Source organism: Platalea leucorodia, assembly GCF_965183815.1.
Source record: "Platalea leucorodia genome assembly, chromosome: 7".
Lineage (NCBI taxonomy): Eukaryota > Metazoa > Chordata > Aves > Pelecaniformes > Threskiornithidae > Platalea > Platalea leucorodia.
In genome coordinates, this window is record NC_138829.1 from 11928783 (window position 1) to 11949373 (window position 20591).

At 38.6% G+C, this 20591-nt stretch overlaps 1 protein-coding gene across 4 annotated transcripts in view; it reads right to left on the bottom strand.

Moving 5' to 3' along the window:
• Nucleotides 1-2137: 2137 nt before the first annotated feature.
• The window catches only part of KLC1 (kinesin light chain 1), a 71241-nt gene continuing 52787 nt past the window's right edge, over nt 2138-20591 (bottom strand). For 2 of the 4 annotated variants that reach the window (XM_082318474.1, XM_082318473.1), the window contains exons 13-16: nt 18707-18868; nt 13214-13344; nt 8499-8565; nt 2138-7123 (exon numbers count right to left, since the gene is read on the bottom strand). In XM_082318474.1, the coding sequence (XP_082174600.1) occupies nt 7058-7123; nt 8499-8565; nt 13214-13344; nt 18707-18868 (426 nt within the window). In that variant the 3' untranslated portion in view covers nt 2138-7057. The remainder of the gene's footprint in view (nt 7124-8498; nt 8566-13213; nt 13345-18706; nt 18869-20591) is intronic. The other 2 variants (XM_082318475.1, XM_082318476.1) reach the window with 2 other exon arrangements.

A 20591-nucleotide genomic window follows, 5' to 3' on the forward strand; every position in this document is an offset into this window, starting at 1 on the left:
TGCGGTTGCGTTCCTCCCGACGGTACTCTGCACGGCTCTGTTCTGTCGGGGCTGGCTGCTAGCACTCTCCATCAGCTCCTGGGTCGCTGCCCCGGTACCTTCTGTCCTTACCGCGGAGCTCTTGGCTACACCGCGCTTCCGAAGGGCACCTTCAGCTGTTCTCATCCATCCATGCAGCTATTGCTCTTTTCGGGTTTTTGCTGTTGTTAAAGCTTTACATGTTTTTCTTTCCATCTTTGCACTATTTTACACATTTTTTTGTTGTCCTCAGGCTACTGCTATGACATTTGCTTTTTCTAGTCCTTTTTTTCTGCATTCAATGTGAAAGCAAGCTCGGTGAAGTCACTCATGCCCATTTTCCAAAGGCCTTAGACCTTATTTGGCCTATGTTCCGTGAGTGCCTGCTTTTATCAGTGTACGATGCTCACTTACATTGCCTATTTGTTAAGCTTTCACATTTCCCCCTTCTTCCAGCTGCTTCCCCAGGTTGCCCAAACAAGAGGTCTACCAGAGCCTTGTTTTTCTGTGTAGTTACACTGCTCAGTTGTGTCTGAACCTTTTGTTCTCCGTAGTCTAAACACCACAATCTCTTCCATAAATACGAATTCAGAGGACTGACTGTCGCTTGGTAAAGGGCAAGGCCAGGCACGTTCCTTTTGTGTTCTTCAGGTACACTATATTAGTGAAATAGCCACCTCCTCTACCTTTCCCGTCCCCCAGTAATACAGTAAGCAGCCATCTTTTCTTGTGGAAACGTGCAGCTGGGTAGCAGAAAGGAAAAGCTCTGTCTAGCCGTACTCGGCGTCAGCTGGGACTCCGGCAGGCGGCTTCTCGGGGGACAGCCGAGTACAAGGCAAGGAAGAGAGACCCAGGAGACGGGGACTGGGTGACGGCCCCGGGGGAGTTGTGAGAACAGGCACGGCCAGGCCTTGCAGCTGAAGGACGGGAACACTGAGCAAGCAGAAATACGGACATGTTGTTGCTTTCAGTGCCTTCCGAGGTCCCTTCAGTCATCGAAGGGCACCTTGTGCAAACAACATAACAAATTTTCTAAATCTCTTTTCTAAAATGCCTTAATTCTCTGTATTTGAAACAGCCATGCTCTGCTATTTTTTAATAAAACCCAATCACGAAGCTTAGAGGTCTTTGTGTACTCAATCTAAGGAAAAAGTGACAGTGCTATAGCTCAGAGGCATGGCTACCTCAGTCTTCAAATCCTTGTTCCATGCCTCCTTCCTAACACTTTTAACGAAGATAAACTAATGCAGCATAGGTGATGCTCCACTGTTTCTCTTCCATTTCTATCTGGCCCAGATAAACAGGCCAGGAACTTTAGCCGAGATATTACTCATCCTATTGTAGTGATTTGATTAAAAAGGCCACAGACGGATGTAGCCGATTCATGGGAGTCAGTCAGCCCCTGCCCACTCATTTACAAGAGCGCCTCATCGCAGCCCAGGAGCCTGCCTCACTGCAAACCATGTTCAGAACAGTCTGATACACACCCTAAGGCTCAGTTTTGCAATACTTTGATAGCTCTTTTTACAAAAAAAAAAAAAACAAAGAAAAAAAACAAAGAAAAAAAAAAAAACAACACTAAACGAAACCAAAACACTTTTACTAAAAAAATCTAAGTAACATCTTACCTGAGCAAGTCTGCCTGTCATTGCCCGTGCTGGTTCTTATGTAACTCTCCAGCCAGAGGCTTACACCTGAGTCGGCAGATGTTACAGTGCGTTTGCAAACCCTGAACCCCTGGAACGGAGCTGATCCCCAAGCTTACAGTCAGCAGCCAAGGGCTCGCAGCAGCTGAGGGTTCCTCTGCAGTTTCCACCCCTTTCTTCAGTCACTTCCATCTGCAGTCAGAAGCGGAGGATGCCGTGCCTCTGCATCAGTGCAGCTCCGGGGGCGCGAGCCCTCGTGAAGGCTGAGCAAAGCACCTGCCCTCTTTGAAGCCTCGTGTCCGAAGTGCTGAAACATGCTTCAGTTTTAATAAATGCAATTTAAGAACCTTCCCTTTATACAGCTTTATTCATCTTTGGATTTCACAACTGAGATTTGTTTCTATACAGGAAAAAAAACTGAAGTAATTTTTACAAAGAAGTTTTACATTCTAGAATGTATTAAGTATCTCATCTTTATCCTGTAAGACTACATTTAAATATTTTTCTCCACTTTGAAAAGAAACATTAAATGACACTTGAGGAATTTTTAAACAGTTCCAAATTAATCTACAACTCTGTGATATATTTAAAGACGCCTTTTTCAGCAGAAAGATCCTAGAGGGTTCTGGTAACATTGCTCTGGAAAAGCAGAACCGAGTTCAGTTGTGCTTGGTAAAGATAAAGAATTTACGCCATTGACCGATTAACAAAACAGATGTAGTAAAACGCACTAAACGGTCTCGTTACAAGTCGCTTGATGAAATCACAGTGAATTACTACTGTTTGTTACAAATAACATTTGTGGAAGTTTTATTTTCCGCCAAGTTTTATGGGGTAAGACAAACAGGTGAACTCTGCATGGGATTTAATCCATAGCTGTGACGAGCAGTAACAACACATGGAGATCAAAATGCAGCATCTTAAAGCCAATCTTGGAAAGTAAGCTTTTTTTTAAAAAAAAAAAAAAAAAACCAAACATGAAATCCCCATATGGGGCAGGGCAGGGGGGAGTTCTCCTCAAGAAGGATACATTGACGTTACACGTGGTTTTCTGGTTTTGCTGTTGTTGGGGTTTGGTTTTTAAACCAGGTCCTAGAAAACAGAAAATACCATTCCCGATAGCACAGAACGCATCTGACTTAATTATACTGTACCCAACCGCCACTACTGTGTAATGCTTCTACATCGTTTAAAACTAAAGACACAGTAGCTTCCCATGCTTGAATTGTGACTTGAGTAGAACTACAGGGAGCCTAAGGATTGACCTGGTTTAAAAACTACGTCACTACGCCTGTTCCACGCTGTACGCGATTTTTAGTCCCTCTCTCAGCTGTGTGCCAGCACGACCCCTAGAGCAGCTTCGAGCTTTCCGATGCAGCTGGAACGTTAAGTGAACTTCCAACTATGGCTCTCTAAATATTTCTTATTTAAAAGCAGCTGTAACAAAATAAGAGTTTTGCAGCTTCACTATGAGCATAAGCATTTTCCCAACTACTCAGGTCTTTTGACCTCGATTATCGGATGGGCTTTTTTTTTTTTTTTAATATTGACCTTAACTATTCAGTGTACTGAGACTACTGTGAATGGCTTCGGGGGGATAATCAAATATAGATTTCATTCAAGATTTCATTCAATTCTATGTAAAAAAAAAAAAAAAAGCCAATGTTTATATCAATACTTCTGTAAGCCTGTGACAATGTAAAGTTGCTACAATGAAACTGTAAACTTCACAGCATCACATATTTTAACATTTATTCTCTCAGTACAGGCTAATGTTACCAAAAACGCAATTCTCTTAGCAGCTTTCAGACAAAATACACGGTCTCCATAACAAAAACTAAAGCAACTTGAACTCAGCAAGTATTGCAAACACTTCCAATGAAGCACTGCACGCCCCTTTCACTATACGTTTACAGCAGAACCACACCATTTTCAAAACTACTGGATTCAAATGGTACAATTTAAGCACGAATACTTCTCAAGCTTAAAACCATTTTAATTTACTACCATTCAGGAGGGCTTGGGCCGTGTTGTTTGTTTTAAGAAAAGGTACAAACTCTAGATAACACATCCAGTTGTTTTTCCATTGCTGAAGTGCTATGTTCTGTCACTGCAGCACTGCAAGCACAAACATCACAGCAATAGCTCCGGTATTCCTCTAAAAGGAGCAAATCACAGAACAGTTACATTTCACAATAATATTTAGTAAGATCTAAACTCAAGAACAAATCCTGCCAATATTCCTGAAGACAAGCGCACGCCCAGACCGACAGAAGGGCACCAGGCACCTCTCGATCGGCAACACCTCCCTGCGCGACTTCTCCTCCCCGCGGCCCTCGCTGCCTGTATGCCCCAGAGCAACTCTTTGCAGGAGAACCCAGAGGAGCTGCCCTAACCTGGAGTCTTTAATGAAGTCCACCCTTACAGTTCTGGGCAAGGACAAACATGCTAGATTAAAGCCAAAACAGCACTACCAAGATTGCGGTTTTCCTAACAACGTCTGGCAATTTTGAAGGTCTTTCCTAGTTTTGTTTCACCAGAGCTGTTGATTTGGTTCAGTACTGAAGATATCCAGGAATTACACAACTGGGTATTTTGGTTTGATACTTTATGCAGGCTGTCAGCTACAACTGAAACAGAGGAAACTGAGAAAGAAAATCTTACGTAAAAGCCCCCCGAGAAGAAACGTAAACGTACACAAACCATGTGAGAGTAATGAATTCACGATGCAAACACAAGGAAGGTTGACCTTAAAATTGGTTTTGTGCTTTCCAAGTTCTTCTCAAGCTGCAGACAGCTCCTTGGCTCACAGCTGTAAGAACCTGGCTATCACAGATTTATGGATTCGAGGAGTCTTGAAATTTGTTTCTTCTCTGAAAAAAGAATTAACCTTGTACATGTAAGAATTGTTTAATAAGCAGTAGCTCAACAACGTAATCTTCCAACACACTTTAAAATGCCATACAAAGGTTTAAAACATTTAAAAGCACAGTACTAGTAATGCCACCAACAGTACAATCCTAAACGAGAAAGTTCCCTCGCTATCACCATCAACATACCACGAGCTTGCGTTTTAAAACGTCACGTACGTTGTAATTTGGCCTGGTTAAATGTTCTATTGCTCTTTACACAAGTCTTTTTTTTTTTTTTTTTTTTTGAGAGAGAGGCAGGCTGCAAAAAGAATTTTCCTTCAAAGTTGAAAGATGAAAACACATTCTTCAATTTAAGTAATTTGTTATTATCAAAAGCAGTTCTGTGTCCAAATACTCTTGTGGGTTTTTTTGGAAGTCAGATTTTTACAACCGTCTGTAAGCCAAACACCGAGCTCCAGAGAAGCGGCCGGTGCCAGGCCCCCGGAGCCGCTCCTCGGGCAGCAGCAGGGCGCCGGTGAGCAGGGGTCGCCTGCCGGGGCGTTCGGGGCGAGCTGCTGCCGGGTCCTGCCGGAGGCAGGGAGGCCGCCACCGCGGCCGCTCGCTGCTTCTCCTGGCGCCTGGACACCAGGGAACCGGGGTGCAGTTCTTTGGGCAAAGCTAGCTCAGCCCGGCAGAGAACCCAATCCACCCGTGGGTGCATATAACATGTTTTGCTTTAGGGGAAAAAAAGTATATATATTATGTATATTTTTATATAAAAAGCTCTTAATAAAAAGATTAAAACTCAAGAGTCTACATTATATGAGTATATATTGTTAAGATAACTGAGCAACAACTTGTTCTTGCTCGAGTTCATTAATGAATTGCACTACTCTGTGCTAAAACTTCTACATATTAGCAGCATCATATCCCACCGGTTCTACACTGCCCTTACAGCAGGTGCACCATACGCAGCTTTCTTTAACGAGATGCTAATAAGGTACCTCCTGGTAAACATAGTCAAGTGCATTACACATACAACTTTTTGCATCAGGTACTGTAACACGACTTAACACCAGATGCAAAGCCAGTCAAATACTTCTACGAAGTACTAATTCTAATAGCTCTTCACAGCCTGTTCAAATACTAAAACTTGCTTATGTCCCTGTGTTTTACCTCCTTCAGTTGGCGCTAACCTTGAACGAATATTCCGGCTTTTCCCAAAGTTAATTTCGTTCGGCATTTTCCAACTCACAACTATGACCACAAATACATTTGTACACGCACTGGTTGGTTTTTTTTACTTTCTCATCCAACTTCACATGAATAAGAATTTTTACAAAAGATGAACAAAATTACAAGCTTCACAGAAAAGCAAAAGGAAATACTAGTGTCTATAAAATACTTAAAACATAGATACTTAGTTCCAGCAGCAGTCCTGTATACAGACAGCATATATATTAACCGTAAGTAGATTTAACGTGGATGCGTGGTCAAACGAGTTGCTTGCCACTTACGGCCGTCTCGTGCTTCCACTGGGGCCCTGCAGATTTGAGTGGTCCTTTGCACAGCAGCTACTCCACAGCCTAGCGTGCAGTCGCCTGCTCCTGCTGTCATCGGCTACGACGGAGAAAGGCAGGATTTGGGATCAGCATAAGGAAATGCTGGAGCGCTTTCAGCGGAGAACGGGATTGCGAATTCCAGTGGACAAGCAAGAAAGTCAACCTGAGACTTGATGTTTCCCTAAGAGCAACAGCAGCTGCTCTGGGACAGTTGCAGTCCAAGACTTCAGTATTCGTCAGCCATACAAGGCAAAGGTCAAAACATTTTCCATTTCTCCTGATCAACACGAACCATCCTATCTCCATCCATTATTGTGCCCTAAGACTTATATCAACAAGTATCAAAGTTACGGTCACAGGTATTGCTATTGATGCTACCTACATGTAACATAACCCCAACCATCTCTTCTGTAAAATTTAATAGCTCAATCTAGTGGTTAAGTAAGCCATGTCTAAGTGCTGTTTTGCCAGCTAAGGTTTGTAACATTACAATAATCCGTGGTGCGAAGGAAAGCCCCACCAATACAGTATGCTCAATTTGAATTTATACAGTAACGCACATAAATTTATCCTTTTCTCATTCCAGCACTGTATATATGTACTGCTACACATTTAATTTTGCCTGCATTTTCAAACATTTTTGCATTTTGGTATGCTTTAAATATGTTTGTATTTTTATATATTTTTTGGCTGCTGTAATACTCAGATCTATTAAAGAAACCAATGTAAGTAGCATGAATGGGAGCAGTGCAATGAGCAATATATATCTATATCGTTTTCCTTTAGAAGAAAATACCCACTAATGCTGTGTTTAAAATCGTTCCTATTTAGAAAAGTAAAAACAGCAGTCCATTGGGAAAAAAACAACAAAATCTACAAACTGGGTGTTCCTATACAGAATGATGAGGAACCAAAGCTTTGAAGGTCTCAGTGCTTCTTTATTCACCAAGGAATATTAGCTAGCTTCTGTCCAAGAATCTCAATGCGCCAGATCAGTATGACTGACACTCAGAGCTCTCGAGTCTGTCAGACAATTATTTCGTTCCTGTGTGAAGGGGGGAAAAAAAAACAAACAAACAAACAAATTAAGCAGATGTCCAGACAGTGCAAGCAAACAAAATCACTAGTTTTAGCAAACAGGAACAAACAACTATAAGGAACTACAGAGAAGTGGCCTTGTTCACGTTGAGTAGGGGGACACTCATCCGTATTCTAATAAACATCTTTTTCCCAGCTTTCAACTAGCAAAACTGAAAAGATCTATTGATGCGTACCCACACCCTTTGCATCCTGACCCACGTCTTGCCAGACACACAAGAGCCCACCTACGGGAATTGCCATGAGCGTCTACAGCGGGTGAACCAGCAAAGTTCAGAAGAAGTGAGAGCTAATTTTAATATCGCAGTGTACGCACCAACAAGAAATTACTCTTCTGGAAGTCAGATCAATTACGTACCAAGGATCCAGTTTAGGGGCACCTAGGGCAGGACGTTTTGAAACCTTGGCACTGTTGCTGCAAGGAATTATGCTTTACCCTGGGTTTTTTTTTTTGGCTGAAGTTCACCCTAAGCAAAGTTTTGCATACTTTTCACACCACAGAAGACTCTGCGGTACGTTCATTAGAGCTCATATAGTTAAGACACCTTTATGCCACTCAACAGTAAAGTGAGAGCCATACAGTTTGGGCTTTCTTGCTACTCTAGGACAAATAGTGGTGAAGATCCTCACGTACAGTTCTGTTAGTACAGCAGCAATTTTGTCTTCCTCAAATTAGTTGCAGTTACTGTGTTAGTAAAACGCACAACAGTGTTCAGAACGCAGGACATCGCTAGCTCATTTGACAAGATAAGAAACAGTGACTATTAGGTAAAAACGGGAAAGGAGAAGTAGCAATCGGGGACGCCATGTCCAGGTAAGCAAAATCAGGTTTTTTATTAGCGGAAGCATTCCATAGCTCAGGTGACCTTTTAGAGACTGCTCCTGCACAACCTCACAAACAGCTCAAGTCGCGCTAAAGGGAACCTGAAGACGTACAGCCATTGAGATGACTGGGCCCTTTGCGGTAAAGGGGCTGAAGTAAAAAATACTTAGTAACTGGGCTTTAAAAGTTCTCGGTACGTAATTAGTGTTTACAAGAACATACGAATCCAGAAGTTTCACATCCACTGTAACAGTTAGAAGGTCCAAAGCCAGAAACTGCTTGATATCATAAAAGCCAAGGCTCTTTACTGGTCGGACTTAAGCACTTGCTTAAAACTAAGCATAATTCATAAAAGTGTTACGGAAGGATGCCTTAAGCATATGCTTTAAACATCTTACCAATCACAAGGACTTTGTTGTTTTATTATTTATCATACTCTTTTTATCCCAAACCCTACTAATGATATCTATTTTTGTAAGAGTATTGTAGGGCTTCTTACTTGAAAATGATCTTCAGTAGCCTTGCCACCCATGTTAAGAACATTCAGAGAACTGGCACGCTTCATGCTGCAACCAGGACAGTGAACATGCAAGGATAAACCCATCAGAACAGCTGAAAACTAACAGCTCTACAAACACACGTATAACAACCAGCAATGCACAGTGAAGGGAGTTTGAACAATGCCCCACAACTGATCTGAGGGACACCTTTACGATAACTACATAACTTAGAATATGTTTATAGTCGGTTTTAAATTACATATAAAACAAAAAATTACAAGCTCCTCAGAGCTTAAACGTTTCAGGCAACTGATTTAATTTCAGCTCAAAATCTCAATTTTTAAAGCACAAATTAATACACTGACTTAGCACTGATTTTTAATTAGCTAATTCTCAGATTGAATTTTATGCAGCTTCCTACAAAAGCATCAAAACATTCAGACAGTTTAAGGAAAAAAAAATGTGAAACATAAATAAGTTTGTCACATAGGCGGCATTTATCCTGGAAAAGCTACAACAAACATTAATTTAGTACTTTCTGCCTCATCTAGATAAGTCTCTAGAACCTATTCCAAAAAGCATTTTAAAATCTTTGAGTTTAAACATGTCAAAGTGAAGGGAAATAAGATAGTTGCTGCTATTAACTTTGGTTATGCTTTTGGCTTTACAACGCTCTGAGGAGTCTAACAACCACCCCAGAACACTGCACTGAAAGCAACAGATGAGGAAAAAAAAATTAGTCACCTCCAGAGGAGCCACTGACAGCCAAAGTATCACTGCATTAACTGTAATATCTACTGCCGTTTGAGATGAGGATGAACAGTTTATCTGCATTTCTCAAACATATACAAAATTTAACAAAAATATTTTAAAGTGTGTATCATGAAATTCAAGATTAGCCTGTCATCGTGGTGACTACAACCGGAATGTCGGATGTCCTTTATCCCAAAGTGTCTGGACGTTACTCAGAATGTACTAGCTGTGCCTTGATTTTTCACTATTTTTTTTTCCTCTTTAATGATTTCAAAGCTACTAAATGAGTACTTTGAATATATATTTGAGGAACTATTCACAACACAATCAGGCCCTAATCCTGCAAAGCTACCTACAGCTTTAGAGACAACTGGCTGATGCAAAGTTCCCAATGCCTTCCAGTAACATGGAAAGGTTTATCCATACAGATCACGTTCGGTATTAACCAGTTTTTCTTTCTACTGAAGCAAGACTACTAACAGTCAAAGTCAAGCACGAGTTTTAAATGCTTTCAAAAAGCAAAGGCTTAGCAGAATACCGAACCAACACACTACCACACACAGGCAGCAGCTGCCACATAGCACAGCCTTACTGGTTTCTCCTAGCGTTCAATCTGCACATTTCAAAAGCTAGAATGCACACCATTGACAGTATCTGACATGAGTGTTAGCAACAACAGGGCAAGGACTCATGCATGGTATACACCTCTCGTTTATTCAAGGAAACACGTACAACAGAGGTTATATATGGAAGTCAAAGGAAGTTAATCTGTAAAACACAAACAAAACGTTACATAAAACTCTCAAAAAGAGCATAAAGGTTTATGGAAAACATTCCAGGGAAATAGAAAATCTACCGGTAAAAATTTACACAAGTATTTTTAGTTTCCTACTGAAGTGCCAATTAAAAAAAAAAATTTAATCACACATGAGATACTAGTTTGTTTGTGGGTTTTTTGTTTTTATTTTTTGTTTGGTTTTTTTTGTTTTTTTTAAATCAACATACTTAAGAACTTCAGTCTAGCAAATGCACTTTTAATTCCCTCCATGTTAGAAACACAATGCAGTTGTTTTGTTGGTGCCTAAGTACTAGTAGTAGTGAAAGCTTTTTTTTCTCCCACCCTTTTAAATTACAAATCCTAACTGTCCTGCTGTATGATCAAAATTTTAAAATAGAAAAATCAAACCTAACACTAGGAAAGTTAAATTATTGCAGAACGGAATTCCGAAATATGATAAAGAAAGAAAGAAGTGATACCATGCTTCAGTTATGGTACGTTTCAAAGAACAGTTCTTAAGAGATTTGTTCTTTGTCAAAAGGCTTTTGCGTGATTTTAAAGAAACAATTTCCCTGACGAGTTTTCCACTTCATTCTCTTCAACCTTCTGTACCAAGCAACAACATGAAAACTAAGTCTTTCTTTCATGCTGGGATATTAATCTATTTCTACCTGAGTATTTCTCATTCAGAATCAGACCAGTGCTGTCAGTGACTAGTTACAGAAGCACAGCATAAGCAGCAGGCGTAAATCAATTTCAAAATACAGTCTCGACAGAGACACAGGCAGGGAATGCAGCGGCGTACGGGGAAGGGGGCACAGAAGTCTTCTACCTGGAGTGGCTGACTTCATAGCAAACATGATTTATACGTAAGCTATGTCAGTATTGTAATGTTCAGCTACCAAACACACTAAAAACAAAGGTTTGCATAATAAAAACTGAATATTTATTCGGCTCAGAAGCAGAAAAAAAACCCTCTAACTATAAATTTTTTTCAGAAAATGATATCAAAATGACTTCTTGGAATACCAATATGTACAGCTATGCTTCATGATCTACAAAGCTGCTGTTTAATACCAGGAACCTTAGCTGGTTTTAATAACAAATGCAAATATAAATTAGGATTAAAAAATGTCTGTATCTTACAAAAACCAGAAATTGTAACATTTATGGTCTTACACACTCAACGTGCATATCTACATAAAAGCCTGTCAATGCAATACACTTATTGCAAGTTTTAAGAGCAAATTATTCTTTGAGAAGCACAGTGGCATCCAAAAAACAAGAATATTTTGTCAAAAAGAGAAAGCAAGAAAGATATTGCTTTGTTTTCAAATTTGTTTCACATTCACGTCTTTATTTGAGGAAATCTTATCTGGTGATACAGACCCCACGATACAATTAACGTGGGTAGATTACTTCTACGTTGGTCAAATAACACGACCGAAGTGCAGACAATAAAAAGGTAGAGGAGTTCTTACAGGACACTGCAAAGCCAAATGTCTTCAGTTATATGTAAGCATAATTCTCTACACTTATAATCACGGAGTTACTTTACCTGCAGAAAAAGTTAGCTCTATTTACTACAAAGAACAAGGAATAAAACTCTTGGCTTTTAAGAAACTGAAAACCTTTCCATGTCTCACAAAAATAAAGAGAAAATGCAAAATTAGCTATGCATATATACATCTATTCATACAAGAATATACGTGAACTATGATGTATGAACTCTAGACAAAACTGACTGGAAACAGAAAACCAACGTATAAAAATGCTAATACTGAAGACAAAGAAGGAAATCCCTTTTATTCTATTTTGGCTTGCATTTGCTTGTTTTCCCTAAAGCACTTTACATTTACATATTTCCTTCTTCTAATTACACCGTTTTTCACAGTTCATTCCCAATCTACCATCTTAGAGGCAGTTCTTAATTATGTATCAAAAAATGCAAAGGGATTTTTGACCTTGAATTTGATTCAGTGCCTTCAACATCAAGTCTCTGGCAGATGAGAGTGAAATTTTAATTAACAATTCTAAAAATCAGATTCGGGTGAATTTTAAACAGGTATGCGAGGAAGAGAGCTCTGTGTGTATTGCAGCTGTACACCGTGTTTTACAGCCGCATAAGGCAAAACTTTATTGGAGCACTTACAAAACCACACCGAGACCTTGCCTCCAGAGCACTGCCTCAGGTTACTACCATCATCATCTACTATATTACTCATAGATCCAGTTGCTCCGTCAGAAGTTAATCCAAGTTCTCCAATTTAACTGTTTCAAAGCCCAAGTTCAAATTCACATTGTCACACAGTTTCCTGTCAACGAAATGAGTTCCAGTTTTCCACAGCAAGAGGAAAAACCCCCGCAAAACTGACTGCAATTATGTTGGGGGTGAGGGGGAACACCCACGAGTGCTATTATGAAAAACAGTAGTACATTTTAACATTTCAACTTCTCTCAATATGCCAATAAATGGTGCATGTTTTTATGCATTTATTAGAAATATTCCATAAATCCAAATCCATAATCATAAGGTAAACAGGAAAAAGGGAGAAGTCAGATTCATTAAAATTTGACTTTTTACCACCGACTTCACTGTGGCCACAATGTTAATGAGATGCACAACTACATTCAAGTTTTTCAACATTTTCTTCTGCTCTCTGAAATCTGGGTTTTCCAAAACTAGAAACTGAGAAGGGCTCAAGTCAGTAATTCTCTTTATACCCACAGCAATATTTAAAGCTGTATCAAGAATATATCAAGACGTTAAGCTATATCAAGAACGTTAGTTGCGGGTTTACTGTATTCAAGCTTTTATTGTAAAAGTCAGTAGCATTTATTATTCTTCACTGCTGTGTGAAAAGGAGAATTTTGCAGGTAACTAACATTTACCAATAATTCTATGAGGCTTTCCCATTCTTCCAGTGGCTAAAGCAGTAAAAAGGGAAAAAACACTGTTGAAGTTGAGTTAATTCTTAAAAGCAAATATAATTCCTCAGATGTTACAGAACTTCCATTACAAGCTTAAGAAATTATTTCCTATTTTATTTTTCTTTAAGATATAAACCTCTATGGTACGCAGTTAGCTAAGCAGAGAAGAAAACACTGCCCTAGGTGCTGCACTAGACTACGGTGGGGGCACAGAAGGAGGGCACACCAGCACAGCTAAGAACAGATAATTACCCTGGATTCTTTGGTTCACTGTCTCGTGAACTTCCTCCCTTCAGCTTTCTAACCAGCTTCTCACTGCTGCGTCTAATGGAAGCGCGAAGTTTGCTAAAGGAACCACTGCGTTTTAAAGATCCAGTGCCATCCTGAAAAAAATTGAACAAATGTGAAAGTGCAAGAGTTTGTCGCCCTCCCCCAAACCTGGCTCAAAAACATTTCATTGGTGAATTTTTTTTTTTAAATTGCTATTGATATATACTTGGTACAGTTACCTGATCACAGAAAATCATATAGCTATAACTTTACCGAAACAAAAGGGTTCCTTCCAAACTGTAACAAAGATTTCTAAAATGTGAAGACATGCTTAAGCCGTGATTCATAATAATTAATAAAACCCCACCACAGCAGTCAAACAATTCACCATCACCATGTTACCATTTCATACGAGCGCACTGTGCTTAAAAGAGCACAAGCCCCAAGCAAAAGCATTCCATCAGAGTCTAAGAAAAAAACCGTTTTATTTTTTCTAAACATCTGCATTACTTGCAAACACATTTGCTTAATCCTAAAATCCTTAAACAAAAATATTTCTGATCAGAAACATGTATGGTTCAATTCCTGTGCTTCATTTTAACTTTCACCAAAGAAAACGTAAAACATGATGAAATGAATTTTTCGTACATTGCATTCATGTTTTACACCGCTGTGCTGATCCAAAGAAACTTCCAACTGACCACAATTCTAAATGTTTTACTCTTTAAAAAAAAAAAAAACAACCCAAACCCAACAGTTTAGTAAGATTAGAAGTGACCTCTTCCTACTTCATAGAAATCCTATGTGGTTATGAAAGAAGAATTGTAAAAGAAGAAAGTAAAGTACTACTAAGCAGACAAAGACAGACACCTGAGTTGGAGTGAGTTTATTAGAAGTTAGAAAGACAAATACACAAATCACTGAACACCAAGATTAGTAGAGAAAAGCATAATTGCCAAATCTCACACAAAGACTAAACAGCAATGCTACTTTAGAATAAGTGAAGACATCCAGAGTTCCATATTGATGTTAACCATGTAATAGGTCTCTAAATACATTTTAAAGCACTTTGAGAACATGCCTTACTGTTAAGGGGGTTGTTTTGTTTTTCTCCTGTAGAGATCACCATCATGCCAGTTCAATAATACCTTGTGTGATACTTTTAACTACCTTTTTTCCATAGTGAACAGCTACTTATAAAGTTCATTGTTACTTTTTTTTTTTTTTAACTAATGTATTACACAGCAAATGGTTGTAATAACATTCTGTATGACTAGATACATATCTGGCAAAGCTACACATGTACAGAAATAGAAAAACCAAAAAAAGACACCAGCACTGAAGGAATGGCCAGTTTACAGGGAAGTGTAGCTCTGACAAGAATCTTAAGGGGTTTGCTAAAACACAGCAGTCAGTACTGAAGAGAGAAGTTAAAGCTTGAAGATGGTGCACGCCCGTCATGCAGGAGACAGTATAAGAATCACAAAAGGCATCTAGGCCTGTCAGAAATGGAGAGAGAAAAACTGAATGAAACTGTTGGGAAAAATTCAACAGTTTTCAATTTTGAACAGTTATGTTTACAGTATTTCTAGGTCACGTTCAAAACAATTTTTTCCAGAGTATTTGGACTGCCCGTAAGTACAACGTGCAGGCCCTTGCAATTACCAGAATGTACACCTTTATGCAGTTTCGCCTGTGTCACTAATATGCGACTTACAAACCAGCACGAATGATGCTGTGCATTCTTTAAGTTAGCATTTGTATAGAATACGAAACTTTAAGAAGGGATACCTTTAGTATTACATTTTGTAAACAAAGGATTTTTTTTCAGCTAACATTAACACAAAAGTAAAAGAAAAAAAAAAAAAAAAACAGAAGGAACAGAGCAAGGTGCATTCATTTCAGCTTTAACTTCCGTCAGGAATTTTCCTCGAAACAAAACTGCAAGAAGAAAGAGGTCTTCCCCTAACCTCCAGACAAAATTCTGTTCATTTCTTTAAGGAATTAGAATCCAACTGACCTCACAAGTATTTTTCAGAGCATATCTGTGTGTGTGTGTGTGTGTGTGTGTATGTATATATATTATCCAAGTGGAAACTTCTGTACTTTCCCTAATGCAGTGAGGCAGCTGAAAGAATCCACCTCTAAATATGAGCTGTGGTTCAATTTACATGCTTTCCATTCTCGGTGTTAAATACAGAAACCATTACTGATAGTCTTAAGATAACAGTTTTAAGAGCCTTTACCTATAGCAACTGGAATGAACAGTAATTAAAATTATTCTTCCAAACGGCAAAATGCCTTGCTACCAAATGATTAGAAGATCAAAATCTAACACAGTATTTATGTTTCAAACTAAATTGCATATATTGTTCACGCTTTTAAAAAACAGGCTTCAACTTTGGAGGATTGAATAAATTGAAGTCTAAATTCCAATTAGAAGTATTAGATCAATGAAAAGACTAATTAGTCCTACAGTCTTAAACCACCGATGCTATAGTAGTGATAATGATCCAATGCACAAAGGCAAGACAAATTTGGTAGATACAGAGTGTAACTTTTATTATGCTAACTAGCACATTAGGAATAAGCAGATAAGCTTTTGGGTACTTCAAATCTGAAATAAAAGCATTGAACTTCCAAGTTAAACACTGACTGCATGAGCAACAAAAAACCTTTAAAACATGAGCTTAGGAAAAAAAAATTCCTAAATCCAGTGTAAGCAAACAAAAATAAAAACAAACAAAAAAAAAATCACAGATATCCATTTCTATGGCAAAGATTAATTGCCAATTTTTATGTCCCTCAGAACGAGAATCACCTTATTACTTTTGCTTACACCTCCCCGCCATCATCACCTGCTGTACTTTGTAGCTGTCTCCTACAATGCTGCTCCGACTGTCCGACACTTCTTATTAAACAAGAGCAACTCTTACCAGCTAGTCTACGGTAGTGAAATTTATTGCTTTCATTTCACACCTGAAAGCGGACTGACGTGTCCAAAAGCTGGTCTTTTTGAAGCATATGGCTTAGAATAAAAAAAAGATACTTCCTTACACTAAAAACATTATCTCAAATTAAACGCTACCATACCACGAAGATTTTTATCTCTTCTCCAACTGGCTGCAAGACCAATTTACAAAAATGCCAGTTACAGACACCCACTGTCATTTTTAATATACAAACATAGTAAGGGATAAAAACCTTGGGATTTCTACCTTGCATTTTTAAGACAAAGTATTTCTTTGCATTTTCAAGTATCTTCAGTTAACTTTAAGGGATGGACTTTATATGAAACCTGTAAATATGCCCTACACAACCTCACTTAGCATGTTCATTTTAACAGTTAATGACAAATTTACTTCCAATAGATATTTCAGTTCTTTCTGTAAGAACGTAAGACATGACATCAAAGCATACAATGCTTAATAGTGATTATATTCCATATGGCAGTCAATTACAATAAATCTTCCAATGTAATTTTTTCGCTGAAGTTTGTTGCTTTACACACGCCACCTATTCTCTGACAGCCAAGAACATGAGTCGGCTTGACCGCTTCAGAAGAATTTAAAGGGAAAAGCCATGCCTCTCTTCAGGCTCTGCACACAGAAGTATCTGCCTGATAAAAAAAATTCTGTTGTACTTTATGAATCAGCATATTTTGTCTGGAGGGAACACACAAGGGTAAAAAAACCTACACGATATAAAGTAGAGGGAAGAACAGCACTGAGATAGAAACACTAGCAGGGTAGAGGGAGAGAGAGTTGCCCACTTCATGTAAAAGATGTAATACAAAATACCTTCTCTTGAGGGGGCAAAAAAAGAAATAAAGAAGATGAGAATAAAGCGATGCCACTTCAGCACACTAAAAATGAAAAGTTTGTTTGCCTTGACAGGTCAAAATTTTATTTTTCAGATCAACAAATTTTATCACTGAGTTTGAGTCAAGTATTGACCTAGAAATACTGTCTATTGCTTTTCCAGAAGGCCTTTTCAATCCAAAAACTGCATGCTTGTTTAATTAATGTCAATAACAGAAAAAAGTTTAATTCATTTAGAACATATAGTCATGCAAAGTACAGCGAAAATTAAGGGAGGAGTACAGTACACAGTTCTAACGCTGAACGGGCAAAATGAGAATTAAAAAAAAGAGTTATCCAACCTCACTTTGGCTTTATTAATGATGCAGTATTATTCACAACAGATGCTGATTGACTGTCTTGGCACTGAGAACACCAATGCCAAGGAAACAATAATAAAGAGACAAAAGCAAAGATGGAAAGAACATGCTCCTTTAAGACTAAAGCAGTGTGTGTTTTATCAAGGTTTCTTTGGAATGCTAAACTTTGTCTCATGTGACTAAAAGAAAAAGAAGGGGAAAAAAAAAAAGATAGCTATTGTAAGAGAAATGAAACTTCAGAACACTCAATATTGCAAAGTAGGCTACTTCCCCTCCCATACAGCAAAAGCAGGCAACAGCACTTTTATAGTCTAACAGAGTATTTTCAGCAGAACTGCAGCTGGGAGTTAGTTAACAGTGCAACATATATCCCATTGCCAGCAATGGGATAAAGCATGGGAAAGCTGGTGACAGACGCAAACAACTACATAAGCCAGATCAATAACTGAAAGCTTCCACTGTCTTTCAAATAAAGGAAAACAATGGTTAGAAAAATGCATATGTAATCACATTATATACATGTTTTTACTTTATGACAATCAGTGTTATACAGTGAAGCCAATATATGGGAAACAAATAGGAACAAGCCCTAACTCCAGTCCAATTCTAATATGGGAAAGCGATATTAATATTTCACTTAAGAAATGTGAAGTTACTATCACACTTATGTGATGGCACTGACTCTTGAAATGGACTGTATAGCAGCTTGAAAAGTTATGTTCTTTCCTCTAACAAGTTGGGTAAGGAGGAGATTGGAATTATTTTAGTGTTAGACTGATCACTTTCATTTACTCTAAAACTGCTAACACTTAATGCATCTCCACAGCAAATGCTCCTTGTGATTCCAACAGATGCAGTATTTTTAAAGAAACATTTAAAATACGGGCAAATATGGCATCAAAAGGACAAAAGCAAAAGTAAGTTAATTGCCAGAATATTTCTACCAGTAAAAAGAAACCACTGACAAGCAATTGTACACGAGACCATAACCAGGACACTCAATCAGCATTAAACAACTTAAATACAACTGCTTGGGATTCTTGAAGAAATTTCACCGTTCGGGACAACAAGAAAAAGGATGTTTTAAAATTTTAAAATATTACCATTGTTTTACATGATGTTATGAAAAACAAAATGTTACTCTTCATTTCTTAATTGATTCTGCAAAATTACAAAATACAAAGATGATCAACCAAGAAACTACTGAAAACACAATAGGCTGGTGAATGGACAACCATATTTGTTATGGTAATAATTTATCTAGGCTATTTCCTTAAACTGTGTACTGTACTTACCCCATTCCATTCTACGCTCATACTCACTTCCTCGCCTCCATCAGGACCACTCTCGTACTTTACCACATCCACATTGAGGCTTTCTCGGCTCCGCCTTTTTTCTATGCTCTCAGGGTCATTCAGCACTTCAGCAACTCTCTGTTTATGAACGTTGTCAAGACCCTGAGGATTAGGTAAAACAGGAAAAGGTTTTATTTTATTATGAGCTGAATTAATCTACAGCCTACACACAATAACCGTATCAAGAAAGAAGTCAGTCAAACCCATAACTCCGTTACCCTGATTCTGCCTTCAAAGGGCAGTCAAGATGAGTTGCCCTTTGTACACTGCAGGAATCAGCACAGCATGAAGCGGACAGGCAGTCCGGTAGTCTGAGAGTTCAGTGACTTGCCATTCTTTTCCTCCTTCCCTATCACTTGTCAAAGCCTCATGGTGTTCATGAGTATTCACCCACCTTTGGAAAAAACACTGCAGGTGTCTGAATATCTAATACCTAAGACACAGGTTGTGTTATTTAAAAATACTGACATGTGACACTTGGCACAGCAGTATAATTTATCCTTCAGAAAGAAAACAAATAGAAGATAAGGTTATAATAGAAGAGATTAGACATATGGTCAATAAAATATGTTGACTTTCTCTTAAAGAATGTCCATCAATTACCTTTAAATATCTCAAATCCTTTAAATATCTCAAAAGTGTTAAAATACCTTCTATGAAAACCCTGCACTAAAAATAAAGGTAAAATCTTTAACACAGAAACTAGAAAGCAACAAAGCTCAAATCATACTTATTTTCAGTTTTGCTTTCTTTATAATAAACCTACTCCACATCATAAGTGGCATTTGCTGACAGGAGACCCCAGATGAATGCCTTACATATAAGAAAATACTCTGCATCTTTCACTGTACAGTGTTAGCAGCAAATGCAGCAGGGGATCTGCGCGACAAATCCATAAAGTCTACCACAATAGAGAAAGTGAAAATCATGCCAAAATTCTACTTAAAAGTGCATGAATAAGAATGAAAGTTATTTTAGTGGCATGGAGAAATCAGGTTCTTGGTTCCCACATAGCTGCTTTCCACTAACTGAAGAGCCGAACAGCCCTCCCTAATGGAATTCTACACGCAAGGGAGCATGAAAGCAACATATAATGATCACAGATTTTCACTTCCACGTGGCTGTACGGTGCATAAAAGTGGCTAGAGCTCTCAAGACAGTAGAAAAGCCTAGGCTCGAATGGCTTTTGCACCAAACCCTTTAGCAGCACAGAACACGAAAAGCATAAAATTACTTAAAATCACCACTGAGGAGGTGATGTATCACATAAACAACCTCTAGGCTCTGCTCTAAAGCTGTCGTCTCTCATTTATCTCATGTTAACAAAAATAAAAAAAAGAAGGGACAGGGAACTGCACTTTCCTGGTTTGTTCGATTCTGTGATGAAAGATGAAGCACAAAACTTCACTGGTCTTTAAAAATCTAACATATACATCCCAGCAGCTAAAGCAAACAAAACACGTGTGACGGAGAACAGAGCTGTGGAGCACTGCTGCTTTTCCACACCTAGAAACAAAAGTACCTCTTTGCTTTTAGCTCAGAACGGGACATGCATTAACCCCGTCTGTCCTCCTTTACTTTAAAGACCTAGAATACAAAGGTAGTGCTAAACGCAGCTAGTAAGACAGCATTGCTTCCTACATGTCCAAATCTAGTCCCGCGTGTAATGTTCTGTATTATGGTATAGTGCTATAGGTGGTGTACGATGCACCAATGAAAACCTGAAGCATGCTTAATAAAAATAAAGTAGCAGCAGCAAGCCTCCAGCAGGCTCTATGGAAAATGGAGGCAAGGAACAGTTTTTCCAGTGGTACTGCAAGCCAGA